Source organism: Azolla caroliniana, unplaced genomic scaffold (assembly GCF_043228905.1).
Source record: "Azolla caroliniana isolate FFs.n. ecotype wild unplaced genomic scaffold, voAzoCaro1.0.p SCAF_17, whole genome shotgun sequence".
In the NCBI taxonomy this organism is placed as follows: Eukaryota; Viridiplantae; Streptophyta; class Polypodiopsida; order Salviniales; family Salviniaceae; genus Azolla; species Azolla caroliniana.
Window position 1 is genome coordinate 15,994,388 of NW_028230452.1, and position 27,983 is coordinate 16,022,370.

Here is a 27,983-nt window from a genome sequence, read left to right on the forward strand (position 1 = left end):
ATCAGATTGTTTTGGACATAGCTAAATAGCTCATCTGTCGGCGATGCTCTCAATAGCATACGAGAAGAAGGAGATAACCTCTTCAAAATCGGGAAATGTTAGAGGATTGAGTTCAGACACCTCATGTACAATAATATAATCGAGTCGAGGCATTTTCATGGTGTTTTGTGATGGGTTAGTCAACATGACCAAAATTTCCTTTTTATCTCCATTTGGTGTTTGTTAAATTTAATTTCTCTAACAAGCAAGCAAGCAATATTGTTTCAGTCTCATTGGCCACATTTACCCTTTTTTTGAGATGTTAATAAGTATTATTCCTCTTCTTCTTCTTCTTCACTCGCATGTATGGTTTGTTGTTTTTCAGTTCTCAAACAAGCCATATTTCGTATTTTTGGAATATTTGGAAAAGCAGGTTATAAAAATACCTTAATAAAATTTTCATTCGTAGAGTCAGCCTTAAAAGTACACATTTTGTGAGTTTTTTAATGGATTTTCAGCATATGTTTTCGTGATTTTGTAAAACATGACGTTTAGAAAAGAAATTGACAATTGAGCCTACAAGGTTGCTTACATAGCCACCAAGTAAGTGCATAGTTTCACTCATAGATTGACACATGCGTGTATTTTCCATGCGCAATATTCTCAATATTCGAGAATACAAAATGGCCCCAAGAATATTAAAAAACCATTCGTTTTGTAAAATAAATATAAAAAATTAATTAATTATTTAAATAAATGTATTTCGCCCAAAAAAATAAAATATTCATTAATAGATTATAGTGTCAAGAGAGTTTATGAAACTTATTTTAATTAATTAATTTTTTTAAAACAAATATTTTTATATTTATTATACAAATATGATTAGTATGAACTTTGAAGATCTGATTAGTTTGAAGTACCATTTTTAATGTCAAGATAAAAATATCCATAATTTTTGAGGAAATAAAAAGTGAGAAATTAATGAGCCTTTATTTTATTTTATTTATTTATTAAAAATAAAACGACTATACATTTATTATAAAAATTTAGAAGTGTGTGAGTACCCAAAGTCCCTCTTTTATTATCCCTATTTATTGTTAAGTTCCTTTTTTTTTTATCTTAGGAATTTTTTTTTTAAAAAGTTTATTTTTTTTGGGGGGGGGGGGAGGGTTAAACGAATACTTGACTACCCATTCGTATTCGTATTCGTTTGCATTTGAATGGGAAACCCCACGAATGCGAATATGTCAATCTATGGTTTCACTTTAGTATGAAAGAAATCAATGAATGTCACATGTGAAGTGGAGGAAATATCTATGATGGCACGGTTTTTTCTATACATTTTCTATTAACTAATAAGCTAAGCACTCGGTTCATGTGTGAAATTGAAGTTGTACATGTATGTAGTATTAGATTTGTCTAATGCATTACAATTTCTTGATACTCAAAAGATGGAATATCCATTGTTCTTTATCTTGTCCATCGTAGTATTGGCGATCACACTTGTGTCATCTTGAAAAAAATTGTGATTGTTGTCGTCCAAGGAAAATGAAAAGTTTTCTAAATTGCTAATGGCTTAAACGTTGTCGTGGAGAAAACCGTCCCTAGGCAGAATCGAAGAATATCGGCGGTGTGCACCATGTGCACTTACCCTTGTATAAACGCGTGAATAGTAGGAGTCAAGTCAGGACAGAGAATCCCATGTAAGTCGGGATTTATCCCACATTGTAGCGCATCTCCCTCCTTGTTCTATAAAAGGAAGGGAGCGCCTCTTGTGAGAGGGTTGCCCATTTTGAGTCGTAAGGGTATACCATTTTTGTGCTTCTTTTCTAAGGTTAGTTACATTCTTTCCTTCTTCTCTTTCTTCTCCTTCTTGAGAACTCGGTCGGCAGCTATGGCAGGAAAGTTGTTAGGTTAACTCTTCTTCTAAGCGTACCCGGCTCGCGGCCGGGGTTATATCTCTCCCTGTTGTAGGTTTGCTTCTACTCGGCCTCCTGTGCAAGACCCCGCTTGGCGCGACGAGCCCGAGAGCTCCCCGACGGCGGCTTGGCGGCAAATTGCTGTTGCGACCTAGCTTACCTTAGTCCGGCTCGAAGCCGGAGTTGTAACTCACTCTTGTAATTTTATATATATATATATATATATAGGGTTGTGCATATTTGTGTCTCTGTTGGTGTCGGGTGCTTTCCCCTTTCTTGTGTTTCCTGTACATAAGAGGTGTGGTTTGTGTCGGTGTTGCGCGCGTGTTCTCTCTCTCTCTCTCTCTTCCTCTCTCGTGTTTGGTAGCCATTAGCACGCGTCTGGAATCGCTCCGGTTCGCGCCACAACCAGTGCAGCCGGGACCGGAGAGAAGTCGGCTTCCAACACCCCCATCACTTCCTCGTTCGAGATCCCCATGGTCCCGCTCCTCTTCTACACGTACCCGCGGAATACCGTGACAACGTAAGCATGATCCATTTGGATACTATATGTGACATGACATGTCCTAAATATGTAATTAGATTTCTCTTGAAATTTTGGTATTCAAAAGGTTATGTATTAAAATATTTGTTGAAGCAATTCGATTCTTTTTTCAAATGCTGAAAATGTGACCCACTAATGAATTATAAATGAGAATTGAATCCATTAAGAGGACAATTAACTGAACTCTAAACGTGGTTTAAGTACACTCAATCACAAGTGTCATGGAAAAAAAATCTTAATGGTGAAATAACGTAATATGTTTTTTTTAGACATCCTCGTTATGCATACAAACTTGATAATATGCTAGACGAAGGACGACGTTGGTTGTCCATAAAAATGTGTATTATCTAGCTTCCATTCACATTTATGAATATATACATAGATGCATGTGTAATTAAAATTAAAGAGCCTATAATTGGAAAGGCACTCTTTGAGGGATGTCAAACATTCATTACATACAATAAGTAAGGTACACTAAGAGTTATTTCTCAATCTCAAGGTGTATTCACTTAATTGGCTATAAATGCCATGCACAAATGCCTTTTCTAAAGGATCCACAAAATTCCTCTACTTACATTGTAACCTACTTGAGTGATATTGTTTGTTGTAGTTATATTTGCATAAGGCCTTTGATTTTTCATTAAGGTTATAAATTCTCAATGTAGTTGAGCTCAAGCTCCACTTTGGATGTGGCGTGTGGGATTTTTTTTTTCTTCGAAGATTTTCCTCATTAGTATTAAGAAAAACATATGAATGCTACAACTTAAGCTTATGTGTGCAAAGCTTACAATTTTCATGTACAATGATATACGATAATCCTAAGACTAAAGATAGAACTTTGTAAAAGGTAAAAAATTAAAAATATTGTTGCATTCTGTCGTGCTTCACTGTTAATTAATAAAGGGTCCAAGGAAGTTGATAGTTCCATTGAGGCCCTTGAGTTGACTCAAAGAATAGGGGTAACTTTTTCCAAAAGTGAAGGAGCTTATTCTTTCTCTTGTTCACAGTCTCCGGTGAACCCTGCAAGTTGTCATACTGACCGCGAACTACTGCCACCAACTTCTCCCATATCTCACGCAAGACATCTAAGAGACATTGATATATCGCCCCATAACGTCGGTTACATCGACATTTCCATAATGCCCATAACGTTGTTGTAGCAATTGTTTTCCATATCTGGGCAGATTGCACCTACTTTCGAGGTTGTTGAAAGGGGCTGATCAATATCAATCTTCTATTTTGTACCATCATTGCCTCTTGAACATCGTTTGCCTCATACAACATCAAACTGGAATGTAGCACTCCCCACATTGTTGATCCCCATGAAAATAAGCAATCAACATTGATTGTTAAAAATAACGAAAGAACTTTATTCCATACTTGTTGAGCCAAGGAGCATGACCAAAGGGCATGCTTGGTAGTCTCTTGCGCTTTGTGGCAAAAGTCATATTGTTGAAGATTAGGTGTTACATTCCCTTTCAATCATTGACCAACTGGTAAGGCCATATGCACTAATAGCCATCGGAAGAGAATAAATTTAGTTGGCCCCTTGAATGACCAAATCCATTTCTAGTAGGTTTTGAAATGCAAAGTTGAGACCCCCCAAGTGGTCCAATGTTTCTGAGCTGCTGGTATCCTCGCATTCCAAGAGAGCAATAATGCTCTTCCAAGTTTTGGTGTGTGGGATTTTAGCATTCAAATCAAGCTATTGTGCATTTGTGTGTGTAATTTATATTATATAATGTGACCCATGTGTATGTATGATCAAGATATTGAGAGTATGAATAATCATACTTTGGGTATCTACTAACCAAGCTTTGGGTATCATTAATAAGTTTGTAAGTACTGGTCCCCTTCACCCATATTAAGCATTGAGTGGTTGTTAGCCATCTTTAATGATCTACATCACCCAAAATCCATAGTGGAAAACATTTGGTAACCATGATGGAGCTACTCTCGACGTGACAACATAAGGTGATGAATGTCATGCAATTGTGGTAATTTGGCCTCCACAACCGGTCATTATTAAATTACCCACTATCAATAGTTCTATGGAGGTGATGGATTTCATGCAATTGTAGTTCTTTGACCTTTACAATTGACAACTATCAAGTTACCCACTCTTAAAAGCTTGCTTCATGGACCACACTCAAACTTCCTTTATCAAATACGAGAGCTTGGTGGCTAAGTTTTCCATTATCTCAACTTGGGATCATCAAACTACATTTCACTAATTTAAGTTGCTTTACAATTCCACTAATCAAGCTTTTGAGAATGAAGTGCATAGCCCACCCTACAACATTGGCTCGGGCAAAGCTCTCTAGACAAAACCAACAATTTCTCGCCTTCACATAGCCATCTACCCATCACCTACCTAAAACAAATACAATGGCATGCTTTGACCCTACATCCTCTTTTATGATGCCAATATCGTGGAGGACATTATTTCCATCATCGAATTTTAGCAAGCTAAACACCTATCATAATGGCTAACCATCGGTTACATGGACGTGTCCCAAACTGAAAAGGAATGTGCTACATGGTAGAATCAATATGAGACGAGCCATTTTCACGATTTGGATTATTTCACGTGTATTTCTTACAAATATTCAACAATTATATGTTCAAAAAGGGGACCCATTGCTAATTCCAATGAACATACAATTTATAGTATGATGTGCTTGCCTGATTGTTTATCTAGTTCAAAACAACTTCTCCAAAAACTGCCTTGAAGATTACATCAAGAGGACCTCAATGGAGTATTCTTATTAGTAGCCCATGAATCCACTTGTGACCAATTTGAGAGTCATTGGCTTCACACAATCAACATTTTGTACAAATGGTTCAAGGGGGATAATTTTATTAATCAACTCTTGATTATTAAGAAACATTATTTGGGTTCTTCCAAATGATCCTATGATCAATCTATTTTATTGGGTTTTTTATTGTCGTCCTAAGATCAAGATCATGTAATAACTTTTTTTTACTACTACCAAATTCTCTTATGTGTTGGTTGTCCACTTTCATCTCATCAATATATAATATTCTCAAATTCTTGTTCAATTCTTACTTCATTTTTCTCATATTGATTTTCATTCATCCTTGGCAAGAACACAAATGTTCCAATATGGAAGCATGTTGCGATCCATAGTGAGAGAATCTTCATGATATATATAATTCTCTTATGCGTTGGTTGTCCACTTTCATCTCATCAATATATAATATTCTCAAATTCTTATTCAATTCTTACTTCATTTTTCTCATATTGTTTTTCATTCATCTTTGGCAGAGAACACAAATGTTCCAATATGGACTACCAAATTCTCTTATGCATTGGTTGTCCACTTTCATCTCATCAATATATAATATTCTCAAATTCTTGTTCAATTCTTACTTCATTTTTCTCATATTGATTTTCATTCATCCTTGGCAAGAACACAAATGTTCCAATATGGAAGAATGTTGTGATCCATAGTGAGAGAAACTTCATGATATATATAATTTTGGTGAACTCAATGTGAATGGGTGGCAAGGAGATGGCAAACCAAGGCGAGATGTTGTGTATGATGGCTTTATTCGAGAGGATGCTTCAAAAGTAAAGGTGATGACAAAGATGGGGGTGAATCGTAAATCAGGAAGCATGTAAAGACTTTCTCGAGCATACACATGACCCCTATATCTACTATGATAATACGGAGCATGAGTGACATGATTGCACTAATCACCATATTAATGCATTGAAGAATAACATAATATACTATTAGGGTAATCAAATTCATTCATTAAAAAATGATTATCAACTAAAGTCGAATTCAGGAAAGAATGCATGAAGAGGTTGATGGAGGAAATGCAGAGGCAAAAAAGGTGGAGTGTAATCTACTACTCTAGATTGATGGGGATTCACAACTTAAAGGAACCATAATCCCCAATAGACGACTTACGACCAATAGTCCTTGGTGGACATTTGACCTGATCGAAGAAGAAATATTAATATTGATCGGGTGGACAAATTTGATTGATGATGATACAACATTAATGAAAGTGTTGAGCCAAATCAACCATGGGATCAAAATCAACTTATATTGGACGAGTCAGACATAGATATAAATCAACAACAACACAACATTGCTCATAATGCTAACCAACCATGACTCTAAAATCAATTTAATGTTGCAAGAATTCTACCATAAGGGTTGATGTTCAATCAACATAAATCATAGGTGGAAGAGGCATGTTGTAGCCAAATCTATGAAGGATCTCTATGCAAAATACCCAAAGGCTCATGTTAAGTTTGACAATGTCATGATAGACAAAAGCTTACTTTATGAAAGATTTGACATCCCTTGAGATCATCTTCCAATCCCTTCAATATGATGAATTGGATGGAGAACAAGGTACTCAATGACTGTGTGGTTTTCCTGTGCAAGACAATGAAACACCTATTATTAATTGATGAATTTCTTCCTCCTATCAATCCTCTGTTGAAAATAACTCTAATTTTAAATAGAAACTAATTAGTTAGGTAGCATTATCTAAAAATAGGAGTGATTGTTACAACTGCTACGGTCACATTTTATATGTATTTAAATCACTACAATACCACATATTTGGGGGTGAGTTCATCAAAGAATACATGTACAAGTTTATATGTTAATTCCAATATCTAGTTTGTAATCTCTTACCTCTTCATCTTTGTCATTCGAAGTCATAATCCTTACATGGTATCAGAGCAGAGTTTTGATAAAAAACTTGAGCATTATCCTCTTGAGCCATATATCTCTAAACGGCTAGTCATAATCCCTGCACACTCAAAGTTATCCACAGTCAATATGACTACATCAAGCAGGAAATACGTCTTAGATAAGCTAATGGAGAAAAACTTCAAAAATTGGAAGTCGAAGATAGAATTGGTACTAGACATTGAAGGGCTTCTCAAGGTTGTGGATGACACTTGGGAAGAACCAATAGATAAAACATCAGAAGAATGGAAAACATGGAAGGACCGAGACAAAATGGCACGCTTAGAAATTCTACTACACGTAGATGACAAGCAAGCAGTCATTATCTGAAGACTCACCACGACTGCTACAATGTGGGCAAAACTGAAAGAGCTGTATGAGCCACATGATGGTACGACTAAGCTACATACATTAGGTGCATTATTCAATATGTGTGTGTTGTAGGAAGAGGAAGATGTTTCTACCTTCCTAGCTACCAGGGAGGAAGCCATGGACGATGCTATTACCATTGGCAACCTCATCCCAGAAGATATAAAGATAGGTTTAATACTAAACAAACTTCCTGAATCATGGGGAACATTTACTACCATGAACAACAACATTAAATCACTTCCAAAGTTACTTACAAAGATTCATCATGAAGACATTCAACGACAAAAGAAAGCGGCAAATCAACCAATGGCCATGGCTGCTTCAGTCAATAGATATCAACAATATCAACTAGCAAATCGACAAAGACATCAAGCTTGGAAAGGGAAAGCCCTTGAGTCAAATAAATCAAGTAACAAGAATGATGGGCAGAGAAGTTATACATATGGAACTCAACAAAGTGGAAGCTTCAAGGTGACATGTAGGTATTGTAAAAATTATGGACACACAAAAAGAGTGTGTCGATTCAAGCAAGTTGATCTAAATAAACCAAGCCAGCCACAAGCACACAATGTGGAGATTCAAGAAGGTAATGATGATAAATCTGAATACTCTTCGGATAATGGAGAAGACCAGAATGAAGAAGTATACATCCAAGCATATCACATCAATACTGATGGAGGGGGAAAGAGACAAGATCATGATACCTGGTTTCTCGATATGGGTGCTACACACTATCTTACTTATCGGAAGGATTGGCTAGAGGAGTATCAAGAACTACCAACCCCACTTAGGGTTGTATTCGGAGACAATGGATAGAAACTAGTAGTTGGAAAAGGTAACATTTGTTTGATAATGGAAAATGATAATCACATAAAAATTATAGATGTGTATTATGTACCTGGAGTGGCAAAACACTTACTGTCAGTTGGACAAACTACCAACAATGGGCTCACTATCAAATTCACTGAGAACTAGGCCATGATACATCTCCATAAAGGCAAGAGCAAAGCAATAATATGTCCCAAGCAAGGCCATCTATATCCTGTTGTAGCAAAACAAATAGAGGCATTGTCAACAAAGGTATGTCAAGACTCAAAACCATAATCAAGATAATGTTTCTTCCACATACATGTGGCATTGCAAGCTTGGACACATACACATTCGAACGCTATGAGAATGTCAAAAACAAAAATTTGTAAGAGGCTTGCCAACTGTAAGTTTCGAAACCATCAAGGTATGTGAAGGCCGTCTCTACGGAAAGATGTCACATAAATCATTCTCACCAAGTAGCACAAGCACGCCCAAGCCACTACAATTAGTACATTCTGATCTATGTGGTCCATTTTCTATTCCATCTATGTATGGTTCAAAATATTTCATTACATTCATAGACAACACTACAGATTCACAGTAGTTAGTTTCTTGAAGCATAAGGCACAAGCATTTGTAACATTTGAAAGCCTTGTAGAAAACCAAACGAATCATACAATCAAAGTCATCCGTAGTGACAATGGCGGGGAATTTACTTCAGAAGAATTGGAAACGTTTTGCCAACAACATGGAATCCTTCATAAAAAATTAGTACCATGCACCCCTCAACAAAATGGTGTTGTTGAAAGGAAAAACCGAACACTTCTTAATGCAGCTAGAAGCATGCTAGCAACTAGCAAAATGCACCACCGATTTTGGGAAGATGCAGTGGCAACACCGTGCTATCTGCTAAATAGGACTCCTCACCGCGCTCTACAAGGAGCTATACCATTCACACTATGGTATGACCAATCTCTTAATGTTTCACATCTCAAAGTCTTTGGAGCAGCAATAACATATACCTACATACAATCAAAGAATAGGTCAAAGCTAGAGAATCATTATACCAAAGGGAGGTTTATTGGATATGGAAACCCCTACGGAGTAAAAGCCTACAAGATTTATCTCCTTCAGTCAGGTAAAATTGAGTTTAGTTGATTTGTTAAGTTTGATGAAGAATTTGTGATTTGTGGTCAAGTTGGAAGATCAGAGACCTCATCCTTGGAGGGCACCTTGTGTGACATCTTCCAACACATGGCAGCCACAAGGGAAAAAGAAATAGACACTAGTGGATGCGGATTACAAAGGAAAACTTTAAAACAATCACACACCAATGAGCGTGGGCGATGAAGTCGACTCAATGGGAGACCTTGAGGAGGAAAACAAATTTTGTAGAAAATATGATGAAGAACCCCAATATACTATCAAGACACGCAATAGAACCCGTTAAGACAATCAGACTCTACGACAAAATGTGCCGCGGGCATGGACATCAACAATAAAACCAAGACATACAATAAACAAATTCATCATGGAAACCCTTTACTTGAAGCTGCAATCAGGTCTGAGAAGGAGATCCTTGCCTTGATGAGCTTGGATGATGCGGAAAGGAAGGGGATAACACAACTCAACCACCACATGAAAGCTGCAACGAAGTCCTCTACACCATCATCGACCGATGGGGCTATTAGGAGATGCAAAGAACCTGCAAATAATAGGGAACGATTTCAACCAACAAAACCGGATAAAAAGAAAGGAGGCAAACCTGATACAATGAGTGGTGCAGATGGTATATTTAGTAATTCAACAATCCAAAACTGCATTAGATCAGAAGACGAAGATTCAGATGATGAACGTTGTAACAAAGATGAGGCGTTAGAAAACAATAAAAAAGGGGGCAAGAAAAAGGCAAAACTATTAAGTGACATCTATAACACCACAAAAGACCTCTCAAAGCATTTCATTGCTAAAATCGAATCCGACATATCAGCTTTTACAACAGACATGAAAGACGAAGGAGGGGATCTTGCACCGATCATTAATCTTAAGCAAGCACTCTAGAGCATAGAAAAAGAATCTTGGATCGATGCTATGCAGATGGAGGCAAGTGCTCTTACTAAAAACAAGACATGGAGTCTTGTCCCTCGGTCGCCTAACTCCTAACTCCAACATTGTCAGTTGCAAATTGCTTTTTACCAAGAAATGTGTTGCTCATGGGACTCCAATCCGATTCAAAGCTTGAGGCTTTTCACATATTCCAGGCATCGACTATCATGAAACTTTCTCACCTACATTGAGAATCACATCCCTTCATCTTTTGCTTGCAATATCAACATACCTCAATTTGGAAGTGCATAATGTAGATATCGAAACAACATTTCTTCATGGAGATTTAGAAGAAACTATCTACATGGAACAACCCAAAATGATGAAAAATGAAAAGTATCTTGACTATGTATGCAATCTACACAAGCCATTGTATGGATTAAAACAATCTCCAAGACAATGGTATGCCAAGCTACATAAGTTCTTGCTCAATGCCAACTTCACATGGCTTTACTTTGAACCAAACCTATATGTGTTAGGAAACAGGTCCCTCCGGATGGGAAGTGAGATCCGGAAGACCCGGTGAGAACCTGATGTTGCAGGCCCGGTGAGAACCTCTCATCGGATGGAAGGGACATATATGTAAATATGTCCCAGAGAGCCCACTAGGGCTATATTTGTAAATAGCCCGAAAGTCATATTAGTATAAATTTGACCTAGGGCAAACTTAATAGTTATGATGATAGAGTTATTGGTGTAACTTCTGTACAGTGCATAAGAGAGAGAGAGAGAGAGAGCGATATACAGAGATTGTGTCTCTGTTGTAACCGTCGCTAGGCGAAGATTGTGAGCAAGAGGTTGTTGCCTCTGTGCTCCCTGTTGTATTCTTCTTACAGAGTGATAGTTTGGAGTCTGTGGACTCTCGTGGTTTTTCCCTCTCAGGGTTTTCCACGTTAATATACTGTGTATTCTCTTTCTGTTTTGTGTACTTACCTCCATTCCCATTTCGTCTGTGTTTTGATTGTCATCAAGTGATCTACGCTTTGGTTGTGGCCGGAGATTAATCCGCGTATTCCACGTCAATATGTACGGAAGACAAAATCATAATTCATCATATTAGGAGTTTATGTGGATGACTTGCCTATAGCAGGAACTTTTGAATAAGAGATACTAGAGGTGATCAAGGAGCTACAACATCATTTTCCAATCAAGCATCTTGGGCCATTGGAGCATTTTCTTGGAATTCATGTACAAAGGAATCAGAGCCTATGGATACTATCACTTTCACAAGCAAAGTATGTGGACAACATCTTGAATAAATTCGACATGGTTGAATGCTCTTCGATATGCACACCACTCACCGTACCATGTAAGCCATCATCTCGAGACTCTCCTCAAAATGATGAAGAAGCATGTGTTATGAAGAATATTCCTTATCGCCAAGTATTAGGGAGCCTTCGGTACTTGGTGAGTTGCACAAGACTAGATTTGCCATTTCAACTGGTTTTCTCTCAATATTTATGGAAAAACCAGGTCTTCATCATTGGGTCGCATTCAAACAAGTACTACGGTACTTAAAGTACACTCGAAATATGGCATACTTTGGGGCAGACAACTCCAAAATACAAGCATGGTTGTCAACACCACTACAAGGATGGACTGATGCAAATTGGGGAGGAGATGCTGATTCTTCTCGCTTCACATCAGGTTTTTTCTTTACTTTTACAGGAGGATCAATTGCATGGCGGTGTCGTGAAGTTGACACTTCACGATGTGAAAACAATGTCAAAAATCTATAGAAGTACATTACCCATCTGGAGCTTATGACATGGAGCATGAAGGAATTTTCGGTTCGTGAATCGGAGTTCAGAAGCCCAAGATACAAGCTTCGGAAGGCTTAATGTTACTTGGGACAAAAATGTAATTATGTCAAAAAGGGGAGTCAAAATTAAATAAGGTCTATTTCTATAATTTCTTAAATATAGAACTATAAAATTGAATTGTAGCATCAATAAATAAAGAAAATAAAAATAAAAATACAACCGCCTTGCATGAGGCAGTTTGTCAACCTCCTCAAGAGGGTGGTAGGGCGGTTGATCACCCTATATAAGCCACGCCTATGGTGGCTAAAGGAGAGGAGGAGAAGGAAAAGCGAGTGAAGAAGCTCGCGTGGGTATGGGATGCAGAGCTCGCCAAAGAAGATGGTGGCTTGAATAAATCAAGACAAGAGTTAAAGAAAAGAAAGGGGGTACAAGAAAAAGAAGAAGTTAAAGTGTTGTATCTTTAATGTCTCTTTGTAAACAAAAGGTTGTGAGTTCAAATCCTCCTCAAATAAATTCTTTTGGTAATAAAATTTTGTAATATAAGTTTAGTATATATAAAGTGAAAGAGAAAGACAAATAAATAGAAACTAGAAAGATTGAAGTGGTTTATCTCAAACGCTTCTTCTCAAATAGAGTTTGTGATTTCAAGTCTTGCCAAGTAAGTTTTGGCAAATAAATATTGTAGGTGGTTGTTTTACAAGTAAAATTCTTTTCGCGACAACGTTGCATTTATCTTGCCTTCTCGGCTTCTTGTCATCGCACCGTTTGCGATTACACGTTTTCACCCCGATCATCCTCGAGTCACAGAACCCCAGCGGTTGCGACACACAACCACAATCTTCGCGACAGCGTACGAAAAAGCAAGCCACTGTCACCCTTTCCTCTACTGAAGCTGAATATATCGCAGCCACGCTTACAGCTAAAGAAGGTATTTGGCTTCGATCGATAATCCAAGAATTAAATATTTTACAAATTTCCAAATTTAGGTTATGGTGTGACAATTAGTCATGTGTCAAGATCACCAAGAACCCAAAAATCACCGACCAAAATAAACATATTCGGGCCCGATACCACTTTATAAGAGAACTGGTCGAAGAACATAACCTCAACATCAACTATACCCCTACTCAAGACATGTGGGGTGATTTCTTAACAAAGCCAGTTCCAAGTATTAAACATTGGAATTGTCGCAAAAATATTGGGTTGAGTCTCTCTCAATAACCTATAGGAATTAGAGGTAAGGGGGGTGTTGAAAATAACTCTAATTTTAAATAGAAACTAATTAGTTAGGTAACATTATCTAAAAATAGGAGTGATTGTCACAATTGCAACAATCACATTCTAGATGTATTTAAATCACTACACTACCACATATTTGGGGGTGAGTTCATCAAAGAATATATGTACAAGTTTATATGTTAATTCCAATATCTAGTTTGTAATCTCTTACCTCTTCATCTCTGTCCTTCAAAGTTATAATCCTTACATCCTCTTGTTGATATTGTTGGGTTGAGGATCTAGACGGGCATATAACCCTACTGGTAGTGAATTGGACAAGAGTGGTTGTAAGTCACTCTTGAACTACTAGCTTAACTAGCCTTAGTGATTAGCACTTACATGCACATACTCTCTCTCTCTCTCATTCATTCCCTCAATAAATAGAGAATAATAGAGATAATAGACACAAAAGAAGATTGAATAACTTCACATCACTTCTTATTATTAAGAGGTTTTAGCATACATACAAATTTAGTTAAGTGACTAGGGTTGGCTAACATTAGCTCGTTAACACTAATCAATCTTAAACTCTAATAATGTATTAAGAGGAGAGAATGAGAGCTCCATTACATGCACTGAAATGACTGACCCAAGTATGGAGAAGAGCTACAAAATCACTTAAGGGTAACTTTTATAGCTTTTTATGATGGGTTGGGTCCCTTTCACCCCAAGGTGCTCGTTGGGTAAAAGCTTCCTAGTGAGATTTACTCTATCCCCTTTTTCATATTGTCTTCTTGAGTTCATGTACTTTGATGGCACTATTGTCTTCACTACTTGTGTCTTAGGTGATAGATACTTACCAATGAATATTCAATGTTTGCACGGATTTAGATCCAAGATGGTGGTAAATCGACACAATTCCTTGATAAAGCAAACTATTTTTTAACAATGGGGTATAATAAGGTGGGGTGATGATAGCCATGTTGCATGGGTAATAGATTGTGAAAATATTTTTCATGACTCATCCTGTAATTGAACACACTTGAGTCCATGAACCATACTTTGCCAACTTTACTAATGTTCATCGACATAGAAATTACCTTATGATTCATTATAAACATATCATCATAACCATCGTGGTTGGAGTTGGTGGCATCATAATCTTCAACATCATGGTAAGTTTTCAATCATTAGTGGCCTCACTTTTCTTCTTTCGACAGTCAATTTCGATGTGATTGAACTTGTCGCAATAATAACATTAAGGTTTGTTTTGACGGTTTGCCCACCATTGAAAATCCTCATCCTTTTGGTTTTGGAGTTTTCTCTTCACCTCTTGCCATGATGTCACAATTCAAAGTCCACATTTTTTTATGAATATTGTTCGTCACCATTGTATTTCTAGTTGCTCGATTTTCTTTCATTCATGCACATTGAGTTATGTAGTCGCATTACAATAACAATGGTCGATTGAGTTGACCATATGAGCTAGTACTTTCTTAGAAATTCACTAATATGATAATGGTGGTCGATTGCATCAACCATATGAGCTAGTTGTTTTCCTTGAAACTCCTTGTAGTCGAGCAGATAGACAAAATAGATATGAATTATGAGTTATTTGTTATGTGAGTCTTTGAGAGATAGATAGATAGATTCTATTATCATCTTTGGAGGTCAAATATGACCTATGAGAACAAAAATATTACATTTCACGTGATACGTGTGAAAGTGCATTGCGACTCTTGATGTTCAAGAACTTTACCAATGAATGTTGCAATCGAGAGTGCACATTGTGGTTATGAGAGAAATTCGTGCAAGGATTGGGCTTGGTCGAAGATGTGTGGAAAGCATGGTCAAATATGATCAAAGGTAGAGAATTGTTTCAAAGTGTGATACTCGATGGCGTTTTAGTAATCTAAGTAGAGTGATCGTGATGTTAGTGACTACGCCTAGGAGGAGATCCCGTGAATCATCCTCCAACATCTGTCCTGTTGCGGATCTCACGATCGACTTCGCTCCTTCCTACTATGTGGAACAAAGAGTGTAGGAGGAGATAGATCAACTGTAACAACTCTCAGTTGTGGTTCATGTGGTGGGCGGCTGCCCAAGTAGAAGTGATATCCATCATCTTCTTCAAGTGCAGCTCCAATGTGCTGATTTAGAGAGAATTCTCGATCTTCAGCTACTAGGACGAAACTGCTATTACTTGGAATTTGCATCAGAGGAGATGGTCCAAAAGTTGTTACGGCTAGGTTGCATACAAGTTAGAGGCCTTTGGCTACAATGTTTGCGGTGGTTTCCCAATTTCAACACAGATTTGCTGAATTCGACTGGTAACTACAAGTTTGTTTTTTCAGTTATGTTTCTGTCAAGAATAGTACTAAACAGAGAGAGAATTAGTACTAGAGAAGAGAAGTACTATTAGTACTAAGAGGACGGGACTGCGTAAGATTCCCGAGAGAGGAAGAGAGAAGAGGAGAGAGAGAGAGATAGCGAGAATGAGAGAGAGAGAAAGATGATGACAACAACTAATATATTATGTGAAAGATAAGTACAAAGTGGCTAAGAGGCTTAAGACTGGCATTGAACCAATTTGGTTCAAAACAATGCCTTGTGCCTCCTTTTATAGGGTTTTTAGGAATAATCCTGAAGCTTCTAGAATGTTCCAGAGAGATCTGGAATATACATCAATTTTCTATGATAAAGCATAAATGAAAATAATATCCTACAAATTACAATTCATAGTCTAATGGTAAGAGCTTGACCCATGTAGCATAAGGTCATGGGTTCGAATCTTGCCATATCATGACACTATCTCCCTCTTAAAGATGACGAGTGGAACGAGTCAGCGCTGATTGTGGAACGGGTTTGTCCGGATACTTTCGGTGGAAATCAGCAAGAAGTGACAGGAACTGCACACTCCCTATACGCAACGCTCGGCCACAACCGAGCTTAGAATCATACACAGAAAATGGGAAATGAAAGCACGACACAATGGAGAGAAGAGTACACAGGATGTTTAACGTGGAAAACCCTGAGAGGGAAAAACCACGACAGTCCACTGACTGTTAACTATCACTATGTCACAATAATTACAACAGTGAGCTCACGGAGGCAACGACCTCGCGCTCACGATCTTCGCCACAGGCGGCGGTTACAAAAGAGGCAGTGACCTCTTCCTCTCTCTCTCTCTCATCATAATATCGCTTTGCGTCCACACACACACACACACACACTCTCTCAGGGCTCTCTCTGGTGCCGAGCTCGCCATAGCCATCGCCATCGCCATTGTTGCTGCTCCTGCTACAGCTGCCGTGGACCCTCTCTCTCTCTCTCTCCTGCTCTCCTCTCTCTGTTTTGACCGTTACGTGGCCGTCATCTGCTGCCGCTGTCGTCTGCAGCCGCGTCGCCTGCTGTCGCTGCCGTCTACTGTTGCCGACGACGCCGCCTGTTGTCGCTGCTGCTGCTGACGCCGTCGTCGCCTGCTGCCGTCGTCGCCGTCGTCTGCCGACTGTCGCCGCCGTCTGCTGCCGCCGTCTCCGTCGTCTGTCGACGGTCGTCGTCGTCTGCTGCCGCCGTCTGCCGTCTGCTGTCTGCCGACTGTCGCCGTCGCCGTCACCGTTGCCATCTTCTTTCGTCTACCGTCGTTCTTGGGCGTGTTGTTTGCCGATTGTCGCCGTCCCCGATTCTTGGCCGCTTTTATCGTGTGTAGCCGTTGCCCTTCATCGTGGTACTTCACTTACCGGACGACGTCACCGGCTGAAACAAGCATACATGTGCTTCTACACTCATATCTAGCGCGAAAGACGTTGATGCTCGGCTAAGTTTTTTCTGTCCTTTTGTCTTTTTCTTTCTTTATCTTTTGAATTACAAGATGACTTCTCGACGAAACCATAAGGAAACAAACGAAGAAATTATAAGTAAGGAAGATTTTTTAGATGTCCTTAACCGGTTCGTTAAAATGGAAAAATGGGTGAAAGAAATTGAAGCTGAAAAACAAAAAGATAAGGAAGAAAGAGAATTGCTTATTGCTGAAGTAGCGAAACTTAAGGTAGATAACGTAAACCTTCAAAAACGAATTAAGGACCTTGAAACATCTAGGGAAGATGGTGAAATATCTTCTCTAGAGGATATTAAGGACGAGATAAAAAAAGTTAAAGAAGAGGTTAAAAGTGATATGGAACTAGCAAAAACTGGGTGGGTTGATGTAGTAAAACGTAATATTAAAAAAGAACTAAAGGACGAAAATATTGTAAACACTACCCTCGAGGAGGAAAAGATGCGTCAAGCTCGACGCCTAAATGTACGAGTTACTGGGCTCAAGGAAGGGGCATCTCCCGACGAAGATGCACAAACCTTGGGTAAAATGTTGGGATATGAAGCCCTACCAATCACTAAAACTTGGAGGGTAGGGCGTGACACCACTAGGAAAAGAGCTTTAGTTCTTCAATTTAAGGACTCGGAATCTAGAATCGCCTTTTTTAAAAAGAGACCAATTCTTCGAGGATTGGGCGGGGAGCCCATCTACCTCGATGAAGACTTGACCAAGATGCAAATTGAGCATCGTAAAACTTGTATGCCGCGAGTCATACAAGCTCGTAAAGAGGGGCATCGTGCCTTCTACCGAGACGGACGGGTCATAATAAATGATCGCGCTGCCAATTGACGACGTGTGGCCCATGTGACAAATAATAGACTTAGGATGAGTTTATGGAATTGTAATGGTGCACTTTGGACACACCCTGGCCGTCTAGAGGAGATTTTGAGGGTATCTGATATACTTTTTTTGGTAGAAACACATCAAAGTCCAAATCGAGGATTACCACGAGTTGATGGTTTTCGTTGGGAATCCGTCTTTAGACAAACCTCACGTCGACACACTACTAGAGGGTCTGGAGGGGTTGCGATATTATTTCGGAGAGAGATACATAGTAGGATAGAAATACTAAAGAAAGACCCAGAAGCCCGTTTTATGTGGGTGAAAGTACTCACTAGCAAAGATCAGGTGATATTTATTGCCATTTGTTACTTCCCCCCGAAAGGATCTCGGTATAATATGGCTGGAGTGGCGAGTATAGTTGATGAAGGAACGCCACATGGGCCTTCTCCATACGAACCTTTATCAGATGACATAATCCGATATTCTTCTCAAGGGGAAGTCTTCCTTGTAGGAGATTTCAATGCGAGAACCCAATCCCGCCAATGCACAATATTTCAGATGGATAGAAACCTAGAAATGGTGAATGTCGACCCTTTAGCCTTAGGCATAACACGTACATCAAAAGATCAAGGTGCGGACGCCACAAGCTTTGGCCATCATCTGCTTGAACTTGGAAGCCGACACCAGATGATCATATATAATGGCTTAGCCAAGTGGCCGGGCTCGGAAGAGCTCACATGTTTCCCACATGGAGGAGGGGAAAGCACAGTTGATTACCTAATAGGACGCCCTGAAGCTACCCACATGGTTAGCTCCTTCCGGGTGGCCCCATGCCCCATTGGCGCAGACCATAGCTTCCTATACTTTGAGCTAAAATGTGACGCCTCCCACGCCACCAACTCTAGTAAACCAACCCATCACACCATAATACATTTCACGCATGAGCTCGCTGACATCTATTCTCGACATGTTCAAGCGCATCTCTCCTCTTTTGATTCTTCCTTGTCTTTAGAGCACCTCACTACAGAACTCACACACATCCTCCACTCAGCAGCAACTAGTAGCTTCCCATACACGAAAGACTCCAATCATAGTAGAGTTGGGTCTATGCCACAGAACAAGTGGTATGATGAGGATTGTAGAGAGTTGTATAGACAACTTAAAGTATCGCGGCTTAGTGGTACTATTTCCTCAGTACAGGCTCGCAAAGAGATGCGCAAGATGACACGTCGTAAAAGACGGGCTTGGGAAGCATCTCAATATTGGGAACTCTACCATATGCTCATGAGTAGGGATTGTGCCCTCGCATGGAAGAGGCTACGGGAACCGAGACCACAAACACCCATCGAGGATCCCAATATTTGGCACACATATATTGAGAGACTCTACCATGTCCCGAACCAACCACCCATTCCAATGCCCTCCACACCTCGACCTACCATGGGGACACTTTTCACGACCTCTAGGGTCACAAAGGTCATCAAAAAATTACAACATAGGAAATCCATGGACCACACAGGATTGTGTGCCGAGCACATCATATATGCTCGAGAGTGCCTAGCCCCCCTTCTCGCTCTAATCTTCAACCGCGCCCTCGCCGAGGGTTTTCCACCACAATGGGCCATGAACACAGTGGCCCCTATACATAAAGGAGGGGACTCAATGGACCCAAATACATATAGGACCGTTATGATAGGTCATACGCTCGCTAAACTATATGGTGCAGTAATGGAAGCGGAGCTCAGTGATTATATGGAAACATTAAGTCTTCGAGCACCTGAGCAAGCTGGCTTTAGACGAGCCTTCTCCACTATTGACCATATCTTCACACTCAGGTGCTTAATTGACCAGACAAAGGCTCGTAAGAAGAAACTATATTGTTGCTTTGTGGACTTTCGCAAGGCCTTTGACACGGTTCCTAGGGAAAGGTTGTTTGATAGACTTAAGAGCTTGGAGATACCAGATGACATGATCTGGGCCATTTATGCCCTATATGAGCAAGTCTCTGGGTGTGTAAGATGCCCAGGTGGCCTATCCGATTGTTTCACTAGCACCATTGGTGTAAAACAGGGTTGCCCCCTATCACCGACTCTTTTTGGGATCTACATTGATGAGATCACTGATTTTATTGCTCGTAAGGGAGGCAAGGGAGTAGCTATTGGGGAGACGCAAGTTAGTCTCTTACTCTACGCAGACGACATTGTCTTGCTCTCAGAGTCGGAACACGACCTACAAAAGCATCTTAATGCCCTGGATGACTTTTGTACACAATGAGGACTGGTAGTGAATTTAGCGAAAACTAAAGTCCTTATCTTTCATACATCGTCCCGAGTTAGGAGTCAATGTCACCTAATCCTCTCTCATAAACCAGTTGAGGTAGTGGGATCGTATGTATACTTGGGAGTCACCTTTAGTGCTCGCTCAGGTAAATTCTCGATGACCCAGGCAGCCAAAGATAGGCTAACGAGAGGGTATGCATCCCTCTCACTCTTAGAGAGACAATGCCATCAGGCATACTTTCAAGAGCCACAGACTAAGGGATGGCTTTTTGACTCATTAGTGACCCCGTCCCTCATGTATGCATCAGTAGTATGGGCTCCAGGTTTACCATCTTTCATGTGGACGCAATTAGAGAGACCTTTAGTGACGATGTTATCACGTCAACTCCGAAGCAAATCGACAGTACCACATGACATTATTAGAGCTGAGTTCAGTCTACCCCCGATGTTAGTAGAAGCACTCTTTCAAGTGGTAGTTTTTATTCATCGGATACATAGCCAACCACAAGATAGGATATCCCGTCGAGCCTTTGAGGCGTCTCGATCTTTATATGTGTCTGGCGACACTAGCTCTTGGTATAGCATCGTGGTGAGTTGGCTCCGTGCGAACGGCATAGACATTAATAACCTACCTCCCCTTAAGTACAACCATGGGACTGATCAAACTTTAATCTCTCACGAAGATCGTAATAAAGTGATACGCCAAGAAATATGGCAAATTTACACTCGATACAAATGGATCACCCCACGAGAACCACTCCCATCTAAAATGGTGTACTATAAGGAACACTTCTTGCGCTTCTCTACGCTAGGCTTTATTACACGACCAAGATATTTAGATACATTCTTATCAAATGCACTAAGGGTGGCCATTGGACAACTTAGGATATCATCTCACCAACTTGAGATTGAGAATGGTCGGGCTAATAGAGTCCCTAGAGAGGAAAGGTTATGTAGGTTATGCCACATAGAGGTAGAGGATGAGTATCACTTCACATGCAAATGCCCAACTTATGCCGAGATACGAGCGGAATACTAAGAAATACTAGGACCCTCTCCCACCCTCTCCAAACTATTAGATACCCCGAATGTAAAGAGACTAGGTAGATATATCTTAGACCTAAAACAACATAGGGAGAATAAATTACAAAGTGCTAATGATAACCCTCTTAGTATTCATCACCATGTAACTAGTGTAATTTTTCAGGAACAAGGGGAGACGATGAATGTGGATACACTTACGCCGCTCGGCCTCTCCCTTGAGGAAGCAGAAATGCAAAGAACAACGAAACGCCCTCGAATGTTGGGCTTCAAAACAAGTCAACGTGGAGTAGACAAGATTAAGAAGATAAGGGAACGTGAGCTACGTCGACTAGAAGCTATGGTTGGGGTACCTCTTACATGGGGACCACGGGCCACATCCACATCGCAACCCTTTGACCTTCTGCTTCTCTTCGAGAGACTTGGATGGAAATGAAAATAACAATTGTATAACACCATTTTCATTGTAGTAGAACATGTTTCTATATAAAACATGTTTGTTATTTTTTAGAACTATTTAGCTTAAACTCTATTTTTCATCTTATTTTTATTTTTACTTCGATGAATGGGTAAATATCCCATTTTTGTTGTAAACCATTTGTCTCATGGGCCAATTTTGGCCTTAGAAGACGTTAATATATCTTTCTTTCTTTCTTTCTTTCTTTCTCTCTCTCTACACTGTTCCGCGCTCTCAAGTCTTGCACCAACAAGAATGACAACAACACTCTGCAAAGTTTGCCCTAAGTCATATTTATACTAATATGACTTTTCGGCTATTTACAAATATAGTCCAGATGGACTCTCAGAAACATATTTACAAATATGTCCCTTCATCCGGTGAGCACTTCTCACCGGGTATTCATCATCCGGCTCTTGCCGGGTACTCCTCCTCCGGTTCTCACCGGGTTTGCACCATCCGGCTCTCCGTAGCGGGGTACTCGTCATCCGGTTCTCACCGGGTCTGCACCATCCGGCTCTCTGTAGCTGGGTACTCGTCATCCGGTTCTCACCGGGTCTTCCGTAGTTGGGTACTCGTCATCCGGTTCTCACCGGGTCTTCCGTAGCTGGGTATTCTTCATCCGGTTTCGGCCTTGGCAGAGTTTACTAATCAACACTGTTCTTCTCACTTCCCATCCGGAGGGACCTATTTCCCAACAAACTCCCCTTTCACTCCGGCATGGGGTGTCTTACTAGTCCGATCCGCTTCCGGCATACATCTAGCTTGTTGGGTATCAGTACTTTGGTCAGCATATCTGACCCGTTCTCGGCCGTGTGGATCTTCGTCAGCGCGAACTCCTGGTCATCTACTCTTTCCCGGATCTAGTGATACCTACGCTGGATATGCTACGTTCGGGAATAGTAGGTCGCATTCTTAGCAAGGTGGATGGCACTTTGACTGTCGCAGTAGAGCTGGTATTCATCTTGCCAGATACTGAGCTCTCCGATGAAGTCCTTCATCCATAATATTTCCTTGCCGGCTTCCACAGCCGCCATGTACTCCGCCTCCGTGGTTGACAACGCAACTGTCTTCTGCAGCCTCGACTGCCACGAAACAGCTCCCCCTGCATATGTCATTACATATCCGGATGTAGACCGGATGGTATCCTCATCAGCCGACATGTCCGAATCGGTAAAACCGTCAAGTTGAGGTTTTCCAGAGCTGAATCAGAGACACATGTTTGAAGTGCCCTTCAAGTACCGGAGTATCCATTTGATTGCGTTCCAGTGCTCCTTGCCGGGATTGATCATAAACCGGCTCACCACTCTGACTGCGTAGCCTATATCCGGTCGGGTACACACCATTGCGTACGTCAAGCTCCCGATGGCAGAGGCATATGGAACCTTCATCATATCAGCCTTCTCTGCTTTCGTCTTCGGGCTTTGCTTATTGGATAATCTGTAGTTTGCCGGGAGTGTCGATCCGACTGGTTTCACATCTAACATGTTGAACCGCTGAAGCACCTTTGTCACGTACTTCTCATGTGACAACCATAGTTGCTTCGTTGGCCGGTTCCGGATGATATGCATCCCCATCATCTGTCTTGCCGGACCCAAGTCTTTCATTGAGAAGGTCCAGTTGAGAGCCTTCTTCAACATCCGTATTTTGCCTTGGTCCCATCCGACGATCAACATGTCGTCCACATACAGAAGGAGTATTAGGAAGTCGCCTCCTTCGAACTTCTTCACAAACACGCAGTGATCGGCCTGCATCTTGTGGTACCCTTGATCGGTCATGAAGGAGTCGAACTTCCGGTACCATTGTCGGGGCGCCTGCTTCAGTCCGTAAATGCTCTTCTTCAACCGGCATACCAGGTGCTCCTTCCCCTTCTTCACAAATCCTTCCGGTTGTTGCATGTAGATCTCCTCTTCGAGGTCACCGTGAAGGAATGTTGTCTTCACGTCCAACTGCTCTACCTCGAGGTCCATGCTTGCCGCTATACTCAGCACCGTCCGGATGGAGGTCATCTTTACTACCAGGGCAAATATCTCGTCGACGTCCACACCCTTCTTCTGTTGGAACCCCTTCACCACGATCCTGGCTTTGTATCTCGGGGGGTTTCCGACATCTCCCAGTTTCAACTTGTACACCCACTTGTTTCGGAGTGCCCGCTTTCCTTTCGGCAACTCCACCAATTCGTACGTATGGTTCCATGCAGGGAATCCATCTCATCCTGCATGGCACTTAGCCATTTGTGGCTGTGGGCGTCACTTTTAGCTTCCTCGAAGCTTTCTGGCTCCCCCCCATCGGTCAGCAACACATGCTCTGAATCCAGAAATCTTCGGGGGGGCTTTCTTTCTCTGAGAGGATATCTCCGTCTTTGGCCTTCGGCAACCGGCTCCACTATTTGATCTTCATCCGAATCCAATTCGGGGTCTTGGCCGGTTTCGGTTTCAGCTTCCTCTACTTCTTCTTTTGCCGGTTCGGTATCCTCACCGTAACCGGCTGGTTCCTCGAGTGCTAACCGGTCTCTTGCCGGTTGGGTCTGCTCATCGTCGAATCGATCCTTACCGATCGACTCAGAGTTCATTATCTTCTTCTCCGACTCCCAGTCGGCGAGCGTCTTGTCCTCCATGAAGATAATATCTCGACTCCGGAATACCTTCTTGTCGACCAGGTCCCACACTCGGTAGCCGAACTCATCGTCACCGTAACCGAGGAATATGCATGGCCGGGTCTTCGGATCCAACTTTCCTCTCCGGTCCTTAGCTACGTGCACGTACGCGAGACACCCGAATACCTTCAAATGCCGGTAGGACACTTCCTTACCGGTCCAGACTCTCTGTGGTGTGTCTCCGTCCAAGGGTACTGAGGGTGATCTGTTTATGACATATGTCGCTGTCGACAACGCCTCAGCCCAAAACGCCTTGGGTAGTTTTGCATGCGCTAGCATACTCCGGACCCTCTCCATTATGGTCTGGTTCATCCTCTCGGCCAACCCGTTTAGTTCCGGCGTCTTCGGCACGGTAAATTCGAGCCGGATTCCCTTCGAGTGACAGCACTCCTTGAACTGCCCCCGGTATTCACCTCTGTTATCTGCTCGAACCGCCTTTAGCTTCCGACCGGTTTCTCTTTCTACTCTTGCGTGGAGCTCTTTGAAGACGGATAGCACCTGATCCTTCGTCTTCAACGGTGTAGCCCACAGCTTCCGGCTGTGGTCATCTATGAATGTCACGAAGTACTGCGATCCTGCATGTGACTTCGTGTCCACTTGACACACATCAGTATGCACCAACTCCAGTGGTGCATTACGTCTCATCGGTGGCCTTGGTCAGAAGGAGGTCCGGCTTTGCTTACCGGCCAGACAATCAGTGCACTTCTCCAAGTGCACGTTCTTCATTGGTATGAGGTTGTCGTCTGCAAGCCTCTTCATCCCCTTCTCGCTCATGTGGCACAATCTCTTGTGCCACAGCTCACCGGCAGTGTCAGATGCCACGTTCACTTCTTCCGGACATAACCAGGCATTCATCAGGTACAACATGTTTACCTTCCGGGCCCGAGCCACAATCAGGCTCCCTTTGCTGAACTTCATAACACCGTTCCGGATGCTACCCGTGTAGCCTTCATCATCTAGCCGACTGGTTGATATCAGGTTCACGGAATGTGAGCTACGTTGCCTAGAAGTTATGGTTAGGGTACCTTCCACATTGGGACCACGGGCCACATCCACATCGAAACCCTTTGACCTCTTGGCTTTTTTCGAGAGACTTGGATAGAAATGAAACTAGGCCTAGATGTCGGGCTTCAAAGCAACTCGACGTGGAGTAGAAACAATTAAGAAAATAATGGAATGTGAGCTACGTTGCCTAGAAGCTATGGTTAGGGTACCTTCCACATTGGGACCACAGGCCACATCCACATCGAAACCCTTTGACCTCTTGGCTTTTTTCGAGAGACTTGGATAGAAATGAAACTAGGCCTAGATGTCGGGCTTCAAAGCAACTCGACGTGGAGTAGAAACAATTAAGAAAATAATGGAATGTGAGCTACGTTGCCTAGAAGCTATGGTTAGGGCACCTTCCACATTGGGACCACGGGCCACATCCACATCGAAACCCTTTGACCTCTTGCTTTTTTTCAAGAGACTTGGATAGAAATGAAACTAAGCCTAGTATAGGAAAGCACTATTTGCCTCCCCATTTTGGCTATCCCCCCCCCTAAATTTATAGAAAGTAGTATAACCAAATGAAATTGTTTATTAATTAATTAATAAACTCAGCATAGCTCATATTCTCGCATATCGCAAGTGCGTGCATTGTGACCAACTTGACCACATTTGGAACATTTGGAACATTTGCGACTGGTAGAGTACTCAAATAGTGACTTCTCCCTTTGGTTGGCCTTTTTGTTCTTCGACCCTGCAGGGCGACCTCGCTTCCTAGTCACCACCAATGGATTGGAGAGAGACTGGAATGGTGCCTGACTTGCTTCATCCAATCGTGTCATGAGAATAACAACTTGGTCATCGTCAATTTCATACAATCTTTGCTCGATGTTCCTCATCAAACGCTTTCTGGGAGACAAACATGGCTCATCTATAGCGACGGGTTGAACCACTGAACACGCAATTAAGTGCCATTGACGGTGAATATCTTCAATATGGAATCTTTCATCTATTTGGATGCATCTCAAAATGTCATGACAACATGGGACACCAAAACTTGATCGAAACAACCACGTACATTCATCACCATAATCGTTGTCAATAACTTTCTTGTACTGCTCCAGTAACTTGTCTAATGCATGTTTGGATATCTTCTTTACCAGCGGCCTTATGAACTCGACTGCATGTCGATGTGCCTGTGTAGACTTGTCAGACTCCATTTTGGTGTTCAATTCTGTCAGCTGTGTCTCTAGTAGTAAACGGATTTTCTTGAATACAATGAACAGATCATTATTTACAATGCCTAAAACCCTCTTGACGACATAATGGTTGGCTTCACTACGAGAGGTGTTGGTCATTCCAAAGTGGGGGAAGCGACCAATCCAATAACGTACAATCTTGTCTTTGTGAATCAGCCAAGTCTCGTATACATACTACACCAGCACATCATGACTTGGTCGCCATTTCGTTTGAAACGTGGCCCAGTTAGCCTCAAAATCTAGCTCGCTTGAAGAGTATAGAAGCTGGTTCCAGTCGTCCATATAGGCGTTTGTGTCGTCGGTGCTTGCAAACTTCATCGTTGCATAGGCCAAAATGTTTTTGTTGACATGCCAGATGCAAAGCAAATTCTTTGTAGAAGGGAACACGATAGCAATTGCGGTTATCAAGGCAAGTTCTCGATCAGTTACAACTACTGATGGGTTTGTCACAAATTTGAATGACTGTAGCGCCCAAACATACATGGGTTCCGTCTCGTTGCATATGAACGCAAATCCAACATTGAACGTGCTATTTGTGGCTGTAATTCCATCGATGTTGAGCAATGGCATGCCAAATCTATTCGTTTTGAAGTGCAATCCATGACATATACGACATTGAACCGTATGGCAAGATCTGCCGACTTTTGATGACAAAAGAAAAGGCCATTGATTGAGCCGTTCGGGTTCACCTTGACATTGAAGATAAAGTTGCCAGTGGAGATCTCATCGTACAGTGCTTGAATTGGCGAGCGCCCGTCAAGAAACTCGGCTCTTACAACCACTTTTTCGTTGTAGATTTCTTTCCTAATGATCCATTGATTTTTGGTTTTTTCTTTCAAGTAGGCCAGAGTTGAAGCCGCACCAGTTCCAACATTTGCCATGTCTCGAACAATGGCTTTTTCTGTTTCAGTTAGTCTACGAGCCGTTGATATACCACCGAGATTGTTAGAAATAGGATGGTTGTGCGCAATAGCTGCCTTTTTAATAGTCCATTGTCCCGTTTTCTTCGAGAAGTTTGCTCTAACGAAGAATGGGCAATCCATTAGACGAGTCCCCGTTTGTCAAAGCTCCTCTCTCAATGAAGGTTTTATCGATAATTGAAGCTGAAGACGCTTGTTGAGACATGTTGCTGAACGAGGTGAGAACTATCAGAAATTGTAAAAAAAATGGAGGGGGTATAAAATACCATAACTC

General features: G+C 41.3%; 1 protein-coding gene, 1 long non-coding RNA gene and 1 pseudogene across 2 annotated transcripts; 2 read left to right on the top strand and 1 right to left on the bottom strand.

The window, feature by feature from the left end:
- Positions 1–7,145: 7,145 nt before the first annotated feature.
- On the bottom strand, positions 7,146–9,366 carry LOC147853290 (uncharacterized). The gene is made up of 3 exons (XR_015531290.1): positions 8,683–9,366; positions 7,357–8,595; positions 7,146–7,242 (listed from the first exon to the last, which is right to left on the bottom strand). It is a non-coding gene; the product is annotated as an uncharacterized LOC147853290 (long non-coding RNA).
- A 7,573-nt stretch (positions 9,367–16,939) lies between these two features.
- LOC147853291 (uncharacterized) lies at positions 16,940–18,113 on the top strand. Its single transcript, XM_087333384.1, has one exon. The coding sequence runs from the start codon at positions 17,322–17,324 to the stop codon at positions 18,111–18,113; it is 792 nt and encodes a 263-aa protein (XP_087189510.1). The 5' UTR covers positions 16,940–17,321.
- Positions 18,114–20,387: 2,274 nt separating this feature from the next.
- Positions 20,388–27,393, top strand: LOC147853292 (uncharacterized; annotated as a pseudogene).
- The last annotated feature ends 590 nt before the right edge of the window (positions 27,394–27,983 follow it).